The sequence below is a fragment of the Delphinapterus leucas genome, chromosome 4, assembly GCF_059928025.1.
Source record: "Delphinapterus leucas isolate spDelLeu-1000000601 "Yukka" chromosome 4, BTC_Dleu_Yukka2, whole genome shotgun sequence".
Lineage (NCBI taxonomy): Eukaryota > Metazoa > Chordata > Mammalia > Artiodactyla > Monodontidae > Delphinapterus > Delphinapterus leucas.
The window spans coordinates 79,266,367-79,287,926 of NC_143132.1; the positions used below are offsets into that span (position 1 = coordinate 79,266,367).

Sequence of the window (21,560 nt, forward strand, 5' to 3'; positions counted from 1 at the left end):
GAATTAGATCCCCTGTTCTTTTAAAATGGTATTTTTGCCTCTCTTATTTTATTGGACTCCATTTGGTATCATATATGAGGTTTCTACTATATTTCGACTTTGACCCTAGCTCTCAGAGAAAACTATTAGTAAGCAGACAGTACACACACATAGACAAATCTGTTTTTCTTTCTTAAGCAAATCACAGTATGCACCTCATTTTGTCCCAGTTGAATATGGGAAGAGAAAATGACACTATCCACACCTTTTCTCTTTTTCAACAGTATAATACCCAGTTCCTATCTCCATTCCCAAGAAGCCAAAAAAGCAGCAGCAAAGTCCCAGTCTGCAGGGATCGTCTACATCTTACCACACAGTATCAGCATGTTGCAGCCTTCATCTCCCAGTCTGCAGGGATAGTCTACATCTTACCACACAGTATCAGCATGTTGCAGCCTTCATCTCCCAGTCTGCAGGGATCGTCTACATCTTACCACACAGTATCAGCATGTTGCAGCCTTCATCTCCCAGTATGCAGGGATCGATTACATCTTACCACACAGTATCAGCATGTTGCAGCTTTCATCTCCCAGTAGCCTACAGGTTTGGGTTGCAACGAGTAATATGGAATACTAAAAATTTAATTCCTAATTAATCTCCCCTGCAGCTGCTCACGGCTTTTGCAAGCTAGAACATGGAGCATAAGAGAACAGAAGATCCGTGGCACCATAAGACTCCACCCTGATTATGCTGCCTGCAAGCCCTCAGGCCACATGAATTCCAAATAAAAAGCCTTCCATGCAACACAGACACACCTGAAATAATTTCTTAGGTTGCCTCATGGATTATTGCTCCATGAAAGGGACTCAGTGTGGCAGCATTGGAATTTCAATTCGAGATGTGTCCATGTGATCAAGCAGCATGTATGTACTCAGTTTCCAAATAGACTAAGAAATTACAATACTTTTAAAATGCTTTAAATGAGAAAGATAAAGAGATCATTGATAGCGCAACCAGCATTCAGAAAGGATAAACCCCAAACATTCAAAGACCTGAAGCTTCAAAGTAAGCTCCAGACACAAGCTAGCAATCCCAAAACAAAAATGGGAAGGACTGAGTGGACTGTTGCTCAAAGCCAACATCTTATTTCTTGTAACTCTAGAACAATATGGTATCTCTGCAAAAGGGGAAAAACTGTAGCTACCATGCCCATTTTAGAAATACAGAAAAGGAAGCTAAGACTGGTGATGTGGAGAATTCACACAGTTGGAGCTCCTTTTCGAGAGGTGATCACAGGGAATTGAGAAGATAGTGCTCTTCTTATTGGCAAACTTGGGAGCCTAGACTATCAAACTAGGTCCAACCCTATTCTTATCCCTGGAATCTCTCCAACTTTTTTAATACTAGTCTAAATGAGGATAGTGAAATTTCAATTCCAAAGAAATTTGATTCAAAAATACTAAATCCCCAGTTACAATTAATATACAATATCTGAAAGTTCTTCCAAGTCACCTAGGTACCAGCTCCAACCCTACTAAACTCACTGCAGGGAAGAAAAGGCAGCTTTGTAGTAGGAATTCGAAGGCCAGCACTCTAGGCCTGGTTTTGTCAAGAGAAGGGAAAGAAAATCGTTAAGTCCATGGATTTACCCTTTGTCTTCTAAGAAATCAAGAGGATTTCAATGTGACCCCGTGTGGCTCTTCCCAAGAGTCTAAGCTGTACTTTTATTAACAGTAGAAAGCCAGATGGGTGGGATCTAGACACATACTAATTCAAAGACACTACACTATCATAAATTTTCTGTTTATCTTTATGTTTTTGATCTGTCTACTCCTTTATGTTTCCAAGCTGTATTTTAAGGAAAGTACCACAAAAGAGAGACATTTTGGAATAAACTAATTGAAATGCTAAAGGGAACCAAGGTGTCCCTTGGTTGCCCTTAGCATCCACAGGGAACCATTACATCATGGTTCAAGCAAAACAGAAAAAAATCATTCATCCTACCTCTAACTGAGCCTCCCTGAGCAATGCTCTTTCCCTCTCTAGACAAAAACTTTCCTTCTGTAAAGTGAGAGTTTGGCTACATGACCTCTAAGCTGTGATACTCTCAGATCATACTGAGTCTGCAATTCACCCCACAACCACTTCCAAGCTTCTCACACCTGTTTTTCTAAAACCACTCCCTAATACACACATTTTTAAATGATCAGAAATTTTATTGCTAAACACTAAGGTAGTTTAATTGCATTACTCTGGGCAGTGGCTGGCACAGATGTACAGTTTATATCTTCTGTAAAACTTGCTAAAGGTGTTACCCTCCAAACCCTCTGTCTTCAGAAACACTGTTGCTACCTGCCCCTCCCCCCCAAATTTCTCCTTTTACTGAGAGAGTCCTTGGGCATCAAGGCTACTTAGGTATTAAATTAGTGCCTGTGATTTCATCTGCCATTCACTTTGTATTCCACATACCCTATATCATAATTGAACTACCTTATTCTTCCCACAAGGCATTCACTTTCAAATTGCTTGACTTTCTCATTCCTGTTATTCTCTCATTTGAATCCCATGCCTTTCCCATGACATATGCAGCCAAGGGAACTCAAATTCTACCTGCTCTGTGCAGTCCTCCCTGACACTCCCCTAGAAAAGTATAAAATATAATGTTGATATTCCTATCTTTGATTTCCCAACAATTTCAACATCTGGTGAGTCACACAATAACTTAAAGTAGCACATCCAACAAAGCCCTTCTTTTGTGTCCCTCTGAATTGTTTATGCATTTGTCTCTTCTGTAAGACTACGGATTACTCTAGATCAAGAACATGCTGACACACTAACCTCTACATTTCCAATGCCTAATCCACAGTGGGATCTCAATAAATGTTAGCTGAATGAATGAAAATGTGGAATGAAGCCGTATTTCCCAAATAAAAATATGGATAAATAAGCAAACAGAAATAAAGTTGGGACATCTGAGAGTGGAAATTGCCCCTTTCGAAAAAGGAAGAAAAAGCCCCATAAAAATCTATTTTCAAGAGCTCAGATATTTTTCAAAGTTGTTATGTGAATAGAGCAACTTTGGACCACTTACTGTACAAACATCCCACCTATATGATCCTTTTCTGCTCAATCCATGAGTCAAAGCAGCCTTGCAAAGGTGATTCAGAGGTGGGTTCGGGAAAAGCACACAACACATGCTTGAATAATGAGAAATCACAGACCTGCTAGCCTACTTTCAGCAGTCAGGTGATTCAACAGGTTTTGCAGTTTGCTTTGGATCAAAAAGGGAAACATCAAAATTGGGCAGTAACAGTCTACATTCCTAGGACTTTTCAAGAGTTCTGATTACAGCACAACACAGTCTACTGCGGACATCATCTTCTCTTAGCACATACTTTTAATATTTTAAGTGTGTGATTATTGTTCTCACAGCATATAATTATGTTAACCAATAAATACTAACACATCTAATTTAGTTCCACCAGAGTAAAGATAATTCAGAAGAATGAGCTGCTTCTCCCAATTAACTCTTGCTTTCCTAAATTAGAATAATAAAGAAGTTAGAATGGAACACTCTTTAATTTCTGAATGGAACAGGCAGCTGAAAAGTGGAATTCTCAACCTGTTCTACTTAAGAGTTATCACTATTCATTTTTTAAATTTTTATACAATTTCTAAAGGTAATTTTCCATTTACAGTTATTACAAAATATTAGCTATATTCCCTGTGTTGTGCAATATATCCTTGAGCCTATCTTATACCCAACAGCTTGTACCTTTCACTCCCCACTCCTATATTGCCCCTCCGCCCTAATTTTTTTTTACCCTTTGAATATTTTTCTTTTTATGAGAAAGCCATACTCAAGGGACACTGCTACTCATGTGGCTGATAAGTGTCCCTGAGTATGGCTTTCTCATAAAAAGAAAAACATTCAGAGGGATATCCTCAATCTGGTTCTAGAACTTAAAAATCAAACACAGGTCTAAATTCAAGGTCCAGCTGTGCGCACACTGTAGTCATATGTCCTAACTTAGTTTCCTCATCCACAAAATCAGCACACCATCTATATCTCAGAGTTGAGATATCTGTATTTCACTGAAGTGTGAATAGATGTGAAAGTGCTTTATTTTACCATCAGTAAAGCACTGTGCAAATATCAGTGATCATGAATTTGTGTGCACAGTGAGATTGCTCAAACAAAAATGTGGCTACTGAATAAATCCATTAAAATGCAGTGGTTTATGGGAGGCATGTGTAGACACAGTCTTAAAGGATGAAGGCTACATTAAGCAAAAACCTCTATGCAGAATCTCCCCAGTGTACATCAGGGTATGAGAACTCAGGAGGGGAAAAAAAAGAGCAAACAAAACTCCTATTTAAAAAGGAGGAGAGGGCATAGAAGTATTTACTCACGAAATGGATGAGTCCAGGGGCAAAGTCAGTGGCCTTGCTGTTCCGAGAAAGTGGGCTTGAGGTATTTGCTTGGGTGGAATTGGAAACATGCTTAACATCAAACTACAGTTTGCTGGAAAACATCCCTGAGACCTGGGTCCATCCTCTTGCATCTTTTCAGAGTTTGTCTTATTTCCTATGTTCCTTTTTCAGGATGAATCATAGCTTTCCCCTGCTTGAAAACCTTCAACTATCCCTCATTATTTATAAAAGACAGACCAAAATCTTAATCTGGCATTCAAACAAGTCCACAGGCTGTTAGCAGGAAGCCCCCAGGAATGTGGTCCACTTGAAGCTTGCGATGGCCTCGTCTGCAGCCATCACACTGCTTGCAGTTCTCTGAATGCAGCCTGGACCTTCCTGCCCCGTGACTCAGGCTGCTCTCTCTCCCCTCTTGCTTCCAACATCACCGTTCCACCCATCCCTTAGCTGAACGTGCAAATCTTCGGATGAACCTTCTCAGATGTTGCCACCTTTCAAAGAATATCTCGCTCTTTTCCTTGTGCTTCTATATATCTGCCATTGTTGAACTTAGGATATTATAGGCTCCTGACAGATGACAACTCGGTCCTATTTTTCTCCCTTTCAACCTCCTAACAGTTCCCCCAAAAGACCACAGCCCATGCTACCTACCTGCAGCTCAGCACGTGTTTACAGAAATAAAGTGAATTTTCACCACTGACAGGTCTAGTGGAGCCAAGGGTAACAAGAGCTAAGGAAGAGCTGAGCTCTAGTGTGTTTCGCCTTGTGCCCCTACATAGCTGACAGTCCCATTGTATGTCTAGAAAAGGCAACGGGAACATGTCTAAAGAGGAAAGCACCTTACGAAGTTCTGTGTTGAAATGACTGACAGCAGAGAAGCAGGACTGGCTTTTCATCTGTGAAATGAACCATTGTGAATATAGAGGCTGCTGTTGAAGAACTGGAGTGCTGTAGGTCAAGCAAACATCCCACGAGAGTCAAACAACACAGTGACAACAGTGCCAGTCCAAGATCTGCATGCAGAGTCCTGCTGGCTGTCTTCTGAGGACTCACAAGCCCTGAAATTGACTTGCCGTTACTTTCTCCAGACCGGAGGGAGGCAGGGAATGACCACAAGCAGTGCGAGGTCGGCTTCCAAAATGCAGATAATAAATGAAGGTGCAGAAGAACAGCCATGCTCCAAAGGAAGCCAAAGGATACAAAGAAGAACTGATAACAAGGCACCATTTGCATTAAAAAAAAAAAAAAAAAGATTAATTGCTGTCACCAAATTCTGGTAAGATTGGGGAGAAACTGATATATTCAAACTGCTGGTGCCAGTATAAGCTATGTACCACCCGTGGAAAGAAAAGTAAAGAAAGCACTCGTAATCCCCAATGTAGAAATCCCGCTCTAAAAAAACCTGAGTTAGGGAAATAGCTCCAAAGAAAATATACACGAAAATGCCCCACACAGCATTACTTCTAACAAGCAAAAAAGCAAGCCGCCTCGATATCCAACGTAAGGAATTTCTTAGAAAAGATGTAGCCCTCACCCTAAGTTTAACATAGCCATGCTAAGCCATATTTCTGAAGATTATACCAACGTATAACAAAATATTCACCTAGACAAAGCCAGAAAAAGAGCAGGGCAATGGGATAAGAGATTTAATTTTATAACGTTTGTGTATAACACTGTTGGGTTATTTTAAAGAAAAGACTAATCTAGTCAATGAAAGAAATGTCTGTTAACTAACACATGTTGATATTAAATAAAAAGACAACTTAGACCGTTGACTCTGAGAAAATCCAAAAAGAATGGAAGGGATAAAAGAAGCAGCTTGTTCTTTCAGATAATTGCAGGTTATCTGTGGTGACTATTTGCAGATAGCTCTTACCTGTGGAGGCCGAGGCTTGTAGGGGGAGCTGCACTCCAGGTCGGCCAAGATGCTAGTCAATGAGTCGATCTCAGCGTCCAGGCTCGAGCGTCTCTCCTCAAGGGTCTTGCCTCCAGGATTTCCCTGTGAGAAGCAACACAGTCATGTTAAAAAGGGAAATTTCCAGTTTCCATCCATATCAATCTGAGTTCAAATTTCTCAAGTTATACTGTGACTCTGTCCAAGGTTTTCTGCACCTCATTTCCTTTAGCTTTGATAAAATCTCAGTGAGGTAGGCTGGAGAATTATCCCTCTTTGACAGGTAAGAAAACTGAAATATATGAGGTGATTTTCCTAAAGTCATACTCATATTTAGAGGATATTCCCTTTGATGAATATCCAAGTTAAAGGAAGTAATTGTCTCCATCCCTGCACTCAAGGAGCAGATCCAACTAGGGACATAATGCAAATTCCACGTTCAGAAACCGCTGTACAGAATGATGACATTTTAGTTGGAGCAGGAAAAGGCAAGGAGAGACTTACAGTCCAGGAAGAGGAATGGAATCAGTGTGAGATCCGTAGACTAGGTGTGTCTGTGTCAGAGAGAGATGGCAAGCCCCGAGCGATGCCCCTAAAATGTGAACTAGAATAAGACTGCTCAGGGTCCTGGCCAAGGGGCTGCAGAGGAAGCATGTGGCTGTGACCGCTGATTATGAACAGGGGGATCTGTGGATTTCATATGTCAGTGTCCCATGTTAGCACGAGCACCGACTGCTACCGGCATTGAGAATCCATGTGGAGCGAGCAGAGGGCAATAACACCGCCACAAGGGCATCCCCAGGAAGTGGGAGCAAGCTTAGGACAGACGAGCCAACAGTTTGCCTAGAGCTTAAGGCAAGGAAATAGAGAGTGAAATACCAAGGAACCATAAAGGTCGCCCTAGAATTTGGAAGCAGGGTGAGTTAAAATAATTTTTTAGGGTGACAATGTAATAACGATCATGGACATGTGATGAGAATGTGTCTTAAGACTCCATCAAGAAATCAAAGTGAATCTGCAGTAAGGCCCGGTAGGAATGAAATAATGGGAAGTTAGTGTAATTGAATTAACTCTATTGCATGTGTCTAAGGAGGTTAAATATCAGTATAGTGTCTGGAAGAGTTTAGAAAAAAACCAAGAAACCAGAGTTTCCTCAGTGACAACAAAACCTAGGGTCCCTGACAAGCTAGCATTAAAATCTTACAATTCTCCGGGTAAATTTATCTTTTTAATGAATATGATGCACCAGACAATGATAGCATAATGGTATTTCCAATTAAGACCACTGGTTTCTTTTCCCTTAGAAGCTTGTTCCCAAAACCTTCCCTGAGTTCTTATTCCTTATTTAATTCTCTGCATAAAACATCTCTATTGGGATCTAGCATATTGGTCAGTCTCTTGTGAATTTAGCCAGCACGAGTTAATCCCTCTGGACCTTATCTATCCCAGGCAGGATGATAACATCGAGGTGTATGAAGCTATAGCCCAGCCACTTGGAGCCAAACCTGAAGACTGCGGCCTGCCCCGTAGGCAGTGGCATCTGTTCTTGTGAGCCCTCCTTAACTATGGGTACCTTTAATCACATTATCTAAAATCACCTTCTCATCATTTTCTCTGTCTGGATGCATTTGTATGACCCCTCTATGGCCCTCTATCCCCTCACCCTGTTTGGTTTATTTTTCTTGTAATATCTATCACCATCTAACATTATATTTTATGTATATTTGTCTGCCTATCATCAGACTCCCCAGGAGAATGTAAGCTTCATGAGGGCAAGGAATTTGTCTGTTTCCTTCCTCGTTATTTCCCCAGAATCTTGCTCAGGGCCTAATCCATGAACGCATTCAATGAATAATTTGAGTAAATAAATGAATAAGTAATGGCAGACTCTGCCATAGGTCCAGCCCGTAACCTTTTCCATATAAACATCTTTTGGGTAAAATCAGCTAAAAGTACAGCAGGATCAGTGGATGCAAAGGGAAGAAAAGGCTCAGTGTGCCTGTATGCACACACTCATGTGTGTCTGTGTATTTCACGCTATATGGCCCAGATTTGAAAGTCATCCTTGTGAAAATTGAGAGGCTTTCCTCAGCCCTCTTGCTACAGCCAGAAATGGGAAAACAGTGGAATGACAGGTTGGTTATGTCTTCTCAGAATCTGAATTTCCAGTTGACCAAACCCTCTAAGACCAGTGGGTCTCTGCCCGAGGACCAGATGTTTTCAAAGGGCTAATCCCTCTATTAGAGGTGATCTCATCTTTACTTCATTGAGTATTAATAACTATGAAATACTGTGGTATTATTGAGAAAAAAAGACCCTCAAAAATTTAAAATTCAAGTGAACATTCTGGCAATGGATTCTGGTACAAGGAAAGATAGGATCTCAGTTGCATTATGGAAGGCAACTGAGAATTGTGTGAACCTGATTCTCTCATATGCAGTTATAAAACATTATTATTAACATGAATTTGATCACTGTATTCCCATATACTCACAGACAACACAAAATATTGGTAAGGGTGGTGGACTGGAGTCTAGTTAAATTCTTCCCTGGGCCATAGTTTCCTCATCTATAAAACTAGGAGAACATCATCTACCCTACTGAAGCCAGAGGGATGCTACAAGACTCAGATAAGAAAATGGATGGGAAAAACACTCTTTAAATTGTAAAGCGCTATAATTATTATGATTTTTATAAATTACATTAATTATAGCAACCAGTAACTATAAATTAATATGAATAATATAGCGATTGTTAATTCTTCTTCTTAAAGCGAGCCTCATTTATTAAGTATTCCCTTGGAGTATCAGTAAAGAGACAGGATTTAATCAGGTTTTCAACATCTGTACTTCACTGTAGCAGACAGCACAGCAACTGCCCATGCCCTGAGTAAAGGGATACCATGGAGCCTCAGAAGTCACAGAATTACCCTGAGCCATGCCATGAAACAAGTAATTATGGTGTCCGACCAGCCTGTGCACGTAAGACCTCATTCTGACTTCCCTCTGAGTTGGGACGGCTCCCCATTTTCAGTTTCTCATATTAGGTTGATGCCATGGAACAAGTTCCAGCCTAATGCTGTGAGATTTTTCACCCAAGACCCCCCTTGCTGCCCTACCTGGCTTTCTGATAAGAACTTTGTTCCTACATTTCAATCCCCATTATGGACTAGGATATGCTTCTTTCTCACCACTGATTCTCTACTTAATGTCTCAGTTCAAACAACTGAAGTCCTGCACAAGTCTCACCACCAGCCCTTCTCCTGGTGCTTCATCTGCTACCACAGCATCTTAGATCCGGGAACTACCTTGCTACTCTCGACACTTTGCACTGCACACTGGAGGACATAGTCCTATAACCAGCTAATGGAATCCTACACACTTACCTACACGTCTTCTCCTTAACTCCCTGTCACTGCAGCCTTACCAGTCACCTGACGGTTGAATGACCTGCCCGAGGCCAAGTAACAATAAGGAAGAGTCTCCTGACTCTTGGCCTAATGTTTTTTCCAGATACCAAAGGGCCTCCTATAAAGTGGTCACTATAATAATAATGATTCTTAAGCTGTTCAACAATAATTATTATGAGAGATTCCATTGTCTTAGCCCAGGATCTGCCGAAAACAAAGCCTGAGACAAAGGCTTGTGTGCAGGTCACTGATTTTGGGAATCAGTCCCAAAAAACAGTACTGAAGGACCGGACAAGTTAAGCAGGAGAGGAGGGAAAGCCAATTCAAAGGTGCTGAACTGAGCTGGTCACCAATACGGATAACTAGGGCTCCATTTTCCTGGGAGCCCTCTAAGGATCTCCATGAAACGTGCCTCAGATTTTCCCATGTAGGGAATGAGAGAAGAGAATGTTCATCCTCTGGCTCTAGTCCTCTACTGGTTTAGAATCACCTACAGGGATATTAACTCCCTCATGCTTGTCCCAAGAAGTACAGAGGTAGCAGAAAAGTCCCAGGACAGAGAGTGAGAGAAAGGTTTTACAGCTGAGGCTGTACTGCCTCAGGTACTACTAGGTCATACCTATGCAGTGGTGGTTGCCATGGCAATGGCTGGCATCTGAAGGTGGGATGAGAGGGTGAGAAGTAGGGTACAAAGGGTGTCCAGTGACTGTGTCCCCTTATTAACAGCTATAAAACTCACATGAATAAGCCATTTATGGGATATTATTTCCTATAAGACACTTAATTTCATTCATTCAATAAATAGGTATATGATAAAAGCTCACCAAATCACAATCAGGGCTTATTATAATTTGGAAAATCATAATTCTTAGTGCCACTACTAGGATTACAGGGTGATGACTCTCCCACTGTGAGTACACAGAAATATACTTTAAAATAGGGCCCAGAACCAGAATTCATAGCATGTGAGGCCACTTGGGTTACATTGCTAGTCCACTAACTACAGGTGATAGATAAGGAGTGCCAGCAGTGAGTCATGAAAGAGCATTATTTGTATTTATTTATTTACTCACTCTTTACATCCAAATATCTTATGTAAAAAAATTAACTCATAGAAAAGTTGAACAAGTAGCAAAATGAACTCCATCCACACACCCTTCACCCAGATTTATCAATGGCCAACATTTTGCCTCCCCTTCTAATAACAAAAATATATTTGCTTGCTTGTTATTGTAGTTTAACTATTTGAAAGAAGTTGCAGAAACTTCCTCTCCATATACTTCAGCTTACATATCCTAAGAACTAACTTTTCAATACCATTGTCACACCCAAGAAATGTAATGTGGGTGCAGTAATCTGATGCATGCATGTTCACATTTCACCAGAAGTCCCAGTAATGTCCTTTTATCGATTGTTGTTAAGTTCCATCCAGAATCCAATCAAAGATCATACATTGAGGTGACATGTCTTTTTAGTCTCTTTTAATTTAGAACAGGCCCCAGCCTATTTTCCCTTTTCATGAAACTGACTTTGTGTAAAGAATTCAGGCCAGGTGCCTTATAAAAAGTTGAACAATATGGCTTTGTCTGATGACGAGATTCAGATTACACAAGTTTGTCAGGAAGAGTCCATGCATGATGCTGTGCTCTTTCCATTGCATCGCATCAGGAAGCTCATAATGTTATTTGGCCATTTAGTGATGACAAGTTTGATGACTTGGTTAAGGTAGTGTCCACCAGACTTCTTCACTGTAAAAGTGTCTTCTTCCCTTTTAAATCAATACATGATGTGTGAGGTGACACTCTGAGACTCTGCTAATATTCTGCTCATCACAAACCTTTCACCCAATGATTTTAGTATCCATAGACGATTCTTGCCTGCATGGATTATTGCACTGGTGGTTGCAAAATGGTGAGAGTATCCATTATTAACAAATGGAAATAAATGGATCCTGCTTAGCATAATAACAATTTATTTGTTAAGTATTCATTTCCTTTTTGAGGTAGGGAGCAGAACTAACTGCAAAGTCCTCTGCTCTGAAGAAACATCAGGAACCTAATGATCAAATCAGCATTGTTACAGAGAGAGTTCTCGTTCAGGCGGTTAAGAAACACAAAGGATTGGGGAATGGTCTAGTTAATTAAGAACCACCCTCTGCCCTAGGAAGTTAACATGCTAGAATTAGAGCCAATCCACAGTGTCACACTCCAAACATGCATGAACTGACCTAATCCTCAACAACATCCAGAGTCTTTGAGGTGGCCAAGCGATCACACTGACACATCGCAGAAGGGGGATTTGAAGAACCAAGATCCGCATGTGACTGCTCAAAATAATCAGAGAGACCACTTGATGTCGGAGGTACTAAATCTGTGATATTTACATTGCATTTCACAAAGCTCACGGAACTCCTCGGGGCAGACCCTATGTGTAACACTAAGGGACTCCCAACCCCTACCTATGCCTGGACTTCCCTTTGTGGTCCATTAGAGAAAAAAGAAGCTCTCCCTGAGAGCTGAGCAATATAAAACTATCTAATCTTAGGGAACCCTAGGAGGCAAGTGGCACAAAATAGTATATTCCTTTTACATACAATTTTGATTTTCTTTTCAATGGTATTATTTCAGTATTAATAATACAGTGTGAATTTCACTTCATTTTTGTATTCTTTTATGGTTAATAAAGTTCATTATTCCCTTATTTCTAAATTAATGTTAAAAAGATACTGGTTGGTGAAAACAAAAGGGATACAGAAAAGCTGTATTATCTCTAAGCAACAAAACTAATTATCTGTCATTTATCCATCATCTTTCTTTCTTTGATGAAGCTGAGAAAATAATCAATGAATTTCTTTGTGATCATTTTAATTGAATTCTACTCCCAAAGCATCCTTAACAAGAAAAAAGTAGTGGTGGGACTTGCCTGGTGGCGCAGTGGTTAAGAATCCACCCTCCAACGCAGGAGACACAGGTTCGACCTCTGGTCCAGGAGGATCCCACATGCCGCGGAGCAACTAAGCCCGTGTGCCACAACTACTGAGCCTGCGAGCCACAGCTACTGAAGCCTGCGCGCCTAGAGCCCGTGCTCCACAGCAAGAGAAGCCACCACAATGAGAAGCCCGTGCACCGCAACGAAGAGTAGCCCCCGGTCACCACAACTAGAGAAAGCCCACGCACAGCAACAAAGACCCAACGCAGCCCCCCCCCCCAAAAAAAAAGGTAGTGGTGAAGGCTCTGGAGTCAGACTGGAGGGGTCTGAAACCTGGATCTGCCATTTACCAGTTTTGTGACCTTAAGCAATTTACCTAAGGTCTCTGGGTCTCAGTTTGTCATGCAGTTGTAAAGATTAAATGAGTTCATACATGTCAAGTACCGTTCACCTCTTAAGTATTCAATAAACAACAGCTACTCAGTCATTACCTTGATCACAGTCTCAAAATAAATGCTTTGGCTGACATGGTCAGTCAACTGAGTGTGTAACTTTTCAAAGCATTTTGATTCAAAGGAAAAATCAGCTGCTGGGGGCTTCAATGAGATGGGGCACCTATGCCCCTTAACACATGATGGTGCTAGGCATTAACTGTGAAGCATGCAACTCTGCAACAGCAGTTCTCAAACTTCAGCTTGTATACAACCACCTGGAGAGCTTGTTAAGACACACATTACTGGATCCCACTCCAGAGTCTCTGACTCTGTAAATCTTGGGTGAGGCCCGAGAACTTACATTTCTAACAAGTTCCCGAGTGATGCTGATGCTGCTGGTCTGAGGACCACACTTTGAGAACCACTGCTCTAAGTACATTTCTAACACAACGAACATCTGATAGGGTAAACAGTGTATATTTTATATGGTTATGGATGCCATGAAAATGCCAATAGGCAATCCAAATAATGAGTAAGAGAAACCTGGATCAAAATAAAATGGAAACAGTAGCGCTGCTTCTTAATATAATCCCGCACGCTATATAATAGCGTGAGCATCCTCATCACACTGATCCCGGTAATGCTGAGTTGACAGGCAGCAGTCAGCAGTAAGAACTCCAGAAAATATGGCCTATTTTATCTAACGGAAATGTCACTTTATTGAATTTGGAGGAAAATGTTGAAAAGAGAAGAAAAAAAGGTTTAGTTCATGTGCATTCTTCTTCCCACTCATTGAGTTGAAGGGCTTACCTTTCCAAAAACCCATCTATCTCATCATATATACTCCTCCAGGAAGGCATCGCTGATAACCCAGCTTATATGATAATTGACTCTTCTTTGTCTAATTCTCTCTGATAGCAGGGTCCACAGGGTAACTCATTGTCGGTTCACGTGAACGGCTCTTATCCCACGCTGCTCCATGAAATCTTTGTGCTAAGTGGCAAGCGGTCTAAGGAAGGCATGATCCCCAACCTCAAGAAGCTACAGTCTACTGGATATGACTTTCACCGCTGCCTAGTGATATCAAATACACTTATGTTCTTTAAGACTCTGTAAAACCACACAGAGGAGGCAGAGATTTAAACAAACAAACCAACCTTCCCTAAGAAGCTTATTATCCAATGGCTGATAGAAATACAATTCAACTTTTCTAATGCGCAAAGCTAGGCTAAAACTCGAGTCTCATTATTATGTAAGAAGAGTCATCTACCCCACAGGTTAAGGACCCTGAGGAAAAGTGCCATAAAAAGCCATCTTTGGTGCAAACACTGTAGCATTCAAAATAGAGACAACATCTTCACAATTCAAAGTAGAACAATACTTTGGCAACTGCGAGTATGGCAATGAATAAACAGAAAGTAAGGTGACAACAGGACACAAAGAGAGGTTTTCACGGTTCTAGCATACCTGGAGCAAAAAACATCAAGATAAAACTTCAGCACTAGGCTTGACACAGGCCTCAGTTTTTTCCTTCCAATTCCCTAACATCCCATCCTTTTCAGGCCTAGAACACTCACCCAAAGTTGATAATGTTTGGTCAACACACATCTCTTTAAAGCAAACAGTCTTGCCCCCAGACCTTGTTGCCTACAGAGCCGCCATGTTTTGGACCATGGGACGCCACTGCACAGCACTGTGACCCACAAAAGCAAGGCTGGACAGCCCATCTACAAACAGCCTGGTGAATCTAACCTTTGGTCCGTGACAGAAAGGTGAGCTAGGCAATAAACCTCCTTCCCTTATAAATATGAACTAAGCAACATGTGACAAAACTGCCATGAGGATGAACTGTGGTCATGATGAAACAAGAGGATCGTGTTCACGGCTAACAATCAGAGCACGTAAGAGGATACGATGCAATTATGGGAGAGAGGAGATTAATGGGAATGCAAATAATAGAAAAGAAGAGGATCAGAGAGTGAAGAAAGGAAAGGAAGAAGAAAAAGGGGAATAAAAAGGAGAGAGATATGGTCCCATCCTTGAGCCTTCTGGTGTCAGATCTCATCCACATGGATCCTTAAGATAAACTCCTTTGTATGGAAATACCCCAAGCGACCTCTGCTGCACAGTCAGCCTTCCTGAAGCAGCCGGCACAAGACCCACTCGCTCACAGGGATGACAGCAAGAAGTCAGGTCTACTTGTGACACCATCAGGGAGTCACTTTTCCTTTCTGAAACCCAACTTTCACTTCTATAAAATGAAGGGTATGAACCTGCCAGGTCCACTTTTATGTTTTTGTAAGCTCGAACACTGCATGAGTCTATAATGACATTTCACAGCTTGCCTGCCACCATCTTTGCTGCCCACTCGCAACCAGACCCAAACCCACCAGAGTTAGGCCCACTCAGAGTTTAAGCCAACTCAGATGTAAGGAAGGACAGGGCTATGGTTAAAGTGGTCCGTGCTTGAGTACACACAAGCAGCCCCTTTGTTCACGGCTCTATTCAGAAGCAAAACATACACACACGCAAATAAGCGCGCGCGCGCGCACACACACACAATATGGAATTATTTCTACTGGATTCTGATCTTTATGAAATAAATATTGATAATGTACTCTTAAAGTAGTCCCTTAAAATTAAAAAGTCAATTTGTATGAGAATAGCTATATAATAACATAGAAAATATATACAGTATCTATCCATCGATAAAATAAGAGCCATAAAAATAACCATAATAAGATTAATTATTTGACAGTAAAAGAGACATTTGGCACACCTTTATTAAGCAGCAGAACCCCAGGGGGAAAATAAAATCATACACGGAACCCCATTACTTAAAACAGATAAAAACAGAGCTGCTCTGGTTCAAGTACAAACAGGGAAGGGTACAGTTCCACCCACTGGGTTTTTCCCATTGCCTCCAATAACGTCTGCTGAAGCAGTTCTATAAAAGATACTTGGAAAATCACTGCTGCTGATTTTCTGGGCGAGCTATAGAGGAAGAAACAGGATCCTTAGGGGAGCCACCTTGCCAGTCAGTCCACACACATAGTTTGGCAACACTACACCAAGCTGCCTTTTCTGCACTGTGTGTGCCTGTGTGTATGTGTGTGTGTGTGTGTGTGTGTGTGTGTGTAAAAAGGAGATATAGCCAACTGAAATAGCTATAAAGATACCATCATATAGTGTCATGGAAACTTTCCCAGGAATGCTTTGCTAATACAATTAACACAAAATAATACAAGTATGAGAAGTTTTAAAAGGTAGAGGAAAAAAGAGTTTGGTTTGCCCTTAAGGAAATAATATCTGAGTGGGGAAGGGAAAGAACAATTATCATTCGAACCTACAAAACAAATAGACTGACGAAATATTTTTGGTACCTGCTGTAGCATGCAGTAGAAAATAGCCCATGCCAGGTATTTTTGCAATTGATTTTGTTTTAAAACCTCATGGAAGACAGCTTTCTGATTTTGCATTTTGATAACACAGGACCAATGGGTTGGGGCATGATAAATTCCAGAAACCACTTCCTCACACTCCCCAACAATGCGACAGAAATACCAGAAGCAAATATTCAAATACTTAGAAATGTGATGGTAACATTATATATTGGTTCATCATCCTCATACCTTTCATCCTTGAATCCTTTCAGGACTCCTCAAAACGTTACCAAAATTGAAAACGAAGGAAAGTGTTCAGTTCCCATGTCAAGTAGCCAAAGCTATAAAGCCAAGGGGCTTGTCATCGAAGCAGATAAGGGGTAAGAAATTCCTTTAAACTTTTGTGTTTCTGAATCTGTGTGCTAAGCACCATCAACCAGGACTTACAGATAAGAGATGTTTGGCAACGTGTGAATAGATTATAGACGATTGGCATAGAAAAGGTAACTCAGGCTCAGAAATATTAGAACTGGAAGGGGAATTGAAGCAGTTATTCCAGCATTTTCACTTAAATATAATAAAATGCCCCCAAAGAAGTGATTTAGATGTCAGCGATAATAATTCAGTGAAAGGACTGAAATCAGTCTAAAAACTGAACACCTTATACTGTGAAACATCTTCTCCAAAGCAAATATCTCATACGTTATTTCAACTGTTCTTCTTAAGAATCCATGGAATAAGCAGAGAGTTCCTCTCATCCCATCTTCCAGATGTGGAAACTTTATGGAAGAGAGGAGCACAGGCACCGTCTGAGGATTTCCAGCCTCACTTGTGGGACAAGATCAACAAAATTAAGCAAGGACTCCATCCTCCAACCGGTGGAGAATGCAATATGGACACACAGGTGCAAACCAGTGCTACAGAAATTCCTAGAAGAGAGACACCAGAATGGATGGAGACACTTAGATTCATTGAAGTGGCACTGAAGACAGGAAGATCCTTAGCTAACATCTATTACAATATCATAATCGTACCAAAAAGGAGACAAAGGCCCAGAGAGCATAAGTGATTTACTACTGGTCAAACAACCAAGTGATAAGGATGGCACAGGGAGACCTGAATCAATGCTTCCTTGTCCCAGTCTTCCCACTCAAAACTCACTGTCAAGTAAATGAAGACAGGATTGTAATTTTCTCCTAAGAAACTAGTAAGTGCGCTAATGTCAGAAGATGACTGAATATTTAGAAATGTTGACCCAGAAACGTGACACATTATCCACCCAGTGCAACCACAGAAATCCCTTTAGTGAATACTGAGGTGCATGTGTAGGCAAGGAGAGTAGAGAAACAACAAACGAGGCATTTTGTCTTGGTTCTGCCTTAATTCAGTAGGGTGACCCTGGGCAAATCATTTTCCCTTTCTAAGCCTGTGTTTTCTCAACAGCAAAATGATGGGTTCAGACCTGATCTTTATGTTTTCTTTTAGTTTAAAAGTTCTGTTACTCTAACACATTCATATAAATACAACCTACCTAACATCATGAGGAGTTTAAAGTTTTTCATTGTTGTTGTTGTTTTTTTCCCTTATAGCCACTTACTGGAACCAAATTACTCTGTTTCTACTTAGTGTAAGTGTACTTTGATAGTCGACAATACAGAAGATATAGCGCAGATACTAACAAGATACAATTTGAAACACTCATTTCAAAAATAGGGTTACTGATAACAACTTCAGAGAGGAAGCTGCATTCAGTTGTGTTTTCAGAGCCACTAGCTGACTAATGGAAATGGAAAAAGGTAAGTGAGAGTGACAACGTCCTAGCAAGCAGGCAGGAGGGGAAAAGGCAAAACACACGTCATGTCTTATCTCAGAGGCTAAGAATGGAAAAAATATGGGGGAAATTACCTAAAATGGCAGGACTCATATTTTCTAACAATCAATGATGCATCAGTTCCCTAATAATCATTCTAGATCTGTTCATCATTTTCTCTTGGTCAAACTCTCTGTTCCAAGACAGTTCTGGGAAATAGCCTATGAACCTGCAGCATTGCTGGCCAGCTACCCAGTCCACTGTCCACAGCCTGGGACACAGTCACCGCTGAGAACATGGAGAAAGAAAATCATAGCTCCCTCTCTCTACGCTGCCATTATCAACAGAGAAGTGCCTAAGTGTAGAAAAGCACTTTCATAAATATTATCTCATTCAATTCTCCCAGCAATCATAGAGACTGGTAGCTATTATTCCTATTTTACAAAAGAGAATACCGAGGATCAGAGAATAAAAGGCTTTTCCAAGTAACTCAGGTAGAAAACAGAAGAATTAAAATTAGGGACTCAAACATTTTGCTCCAGAGCTCTAATTCTTGTACTTTCCATGACACTAGGCTGGAAATGTTAAAGGCGAAAGGTCTTCCCTTCAAACATGAAACGGAGAGTATAAGGGCCTATTAGGTTACCATGAATTAGGTCACGGCTGCAGCTACTGTTAAAAGCCAAGCTCCGTTCCTCCCTCTCGCCTTCTATCTCCCCATTTAGCACAGTTTTCATTCACTTTTCCATAAATATTTATCAGATATTCACTACATATTGATATGAAGGACAGGAATTACTTTAAAGAAAAAAAAAAAGGAGAAAGGAAAATCATTGATTCTCTGTCCTCCAGGGGCTTACAATTCCATTAGCGGGGTTAGTTCGTCCACGTATAACCGTACTATAGGGCTGAACACAGGCACGTAAGTATTAAAGTATATGAAACACTAGATGCTAGAGCAAAAAAAAATAGAAAATCAGAGAGGGCTGCACGGATGCAGTGAGAAGTGAGACGATCTTAGAGGGAGAAAAACATTTAAGACATATGCCACAGGAACATAAAGATATAGACGGAAAACACTGCAATGTGCACTAGCACTTGGCAAATACAAGCGTCCTTTTAGGTAAAAATAGAGGAGGATCAGACTCAGAGGATCAGCTGTGGCCAGATTATGCAGGTGTGCAAACCCTAGGCACAGAAGAAGCTTGGCTGGTACCCAGGGAACAGATATCCGAAGGATAGACATGGTCCTCATGACGAAAGGAGAGAGTGGGCAGGGGTCATTGTAAGCTGGGACTTAGTGTTGATGTGGAAACAAACACATCGTATGAATCACATATATTTTGGGCCGTGCACAGACAATTTACATTAATGACACTCCCAGGAGGAATTCCTATTTTTACGAAAAGGTTGCCATTGATAAAAAGTGAGTATGGGACCATAGCAGAAAGTTGAATTCACCTTAATCAGGAATGAATGTGAGTCCGCAAGGAAACAAACATTTCTGCCTTCGACCTCGGGAATACAAATGAACAGGTGCTATGAAAAGTCTGTTATTACCCCCAACAGAAACTAAAGAAGCCAAAGGAGGCAAGGGATGATGCTGTCTCAAGCCTCAGCGTTCTCAGCTCCACTGAAAAAAGCCTGCCTCTACTCCACAACTCTGCTCATGCCTCTTATCAGGCTTTCCTGAGAAATGTTTCCTTTTCGTAGAATATTCAGAGTTAAGCCATAATCAAATGGCTACTGTTTACTTAGTGATGGTTCAATACCTAGTCTATATTAAAGAACCAGGACAAATAACAAGGAAATAATGAAAAACTGAATTTGTCATTTCTTACCATTCCCGCCCTCCTCTCACCTATTGCATCGTGAACTTTCTTCTTTATGACACATTCCACTTAAACCAGTTCTAGATGCTCTGTCCCCAACTGTTGTCCAAAGTGGAATCCAGGCCCCCACCTGAATTTCACTCAAAAGGGTTTAAAGTAGTGAGATATCTCACCAAGTCATATCCCCTCTTGGTTTTAGTCCCCACCAATGAAATAGAAAAATAATAATACAACTCCCACAGGGATACTTTGAAAACCAGGTGGGCTAAGGTCTTGGGAACCACATGTCCTGTAGAATGCTAAGGGTACAGCAGGTTATTCTGTCAGTGTTGGCTCACAGGGTGTTTGGAAATGAAAGGACTGGAGGATTACACTAAGCGAATGGTAGGAGACCCTACAGATATTAAGTCACAAGTCCTGGTCTCAGGATGAGGCTAGATTTTGGTGGTGAAAGAAAGACCCTACAAGAAGGAAAAGGCTGAGGTTTTGAAGGGACACTGAGCCGCCTCTGAGGACAGAAGCACCTCAGATGCCCATTAAAAGAGAAAATCCTTAGGCCCCCTCCCAGATTTACCAAATGTGAACTTTTAGGAGCAGGGCCTAGTGATCTGAATTTAACAAGCCCTTTGCAACCCCTCCCCTAATTCTTTCCCACACTCAATTTGAAATCTGCTGGCCTAGAATTTGGTTATTGGGCGCTAATGCAAGTGCTAACAATAACTGGAACAATTTAATTAAAATCCCACAACTCTGAACACATTTAAGGAGAACTCTTTACTAATGTATTCTAACCCAATTCCCGGGGACAGGGAAAAGACTTCTCTGCCTCGACAGCTCTGTGTTCTCACCCACAGTGCCTACAGAGCAAACACAATCCGCTTCACTTGTCCTCATCTGTAGAAATGGCAGCAGCGTTTACCGCCTTGAAGGGGTGCTGCGAGTTTCCATTCACTGGCGTTTATAAAGTCTTCTGAGTGCTCTGATAGATCAACTATAAGTTGGCATTACTCAGAGCACCCTGTTGGAGCTTAATACATATTCAATTGAAAAGCAATGACAACAATACAGCAATATCCACAAATCAGCATTCATTATAGCCATGTACGATTCTCACCCTATCGTCACAATTTTACCTAAGCAGAGCTGTTTCTGTCTGGAGACTGTAGAGTCCCTCTCATTAACGAGGAGTAATCTTTGCTCAGTGGTATCTACATTTCCTCCAGTAAAGTTCACATCTCACTTGCCTCAGAGTTCTGATTTTTCAGAGGAATTTCCTATTTGGCAAACACTAGGATAGAAAGCAAATATCTCTTTCCTGAAGAAAGTCAGGATCCTGCAAAGCATCCTGGACTCCTCCAGTTCCCATCTCCCCTCTTTCCAAGTGGCTCTGGACTCTTAGCTCCCCTTCGCCATGGTCATGGCCACCACCCCATTTCAGGCTCTGGTCTGCCTCACTA

At 41.1% G+C, this 21,560-nt stretch overlaps 1 protein-coding gene across 3 annotated transcripts in view; it reads right to left on the reverse strand.

The window, feature by feature from the left end:
• LPP (LIM domain containing preferred translocation partner in lipoma) overlaps positions 1 to 21,560 on the reverse strand; it is a 698,095-nt gene that overhangs the window by 355,177 nt on the left and 321,358 nt on the right. For 2 of the 3 annotated variants that reach the window (XM_022569708.3, XM_022569736.3), the window contains exon 6: positions 6,290 to 6,412. In XM_022569708.3, coding sequence (XP_022425416.2) covers positions 6,290 to 6,412 — 123 coding nt within the window. Of the gene's footprint in view, positions 1 to 349; positions 3,797 to 6,289; positions 6,413 to 21,560 lie in introns of those variants that run through there. The other variant, XM_089910694.1, reaches the window with a different exon arrangement.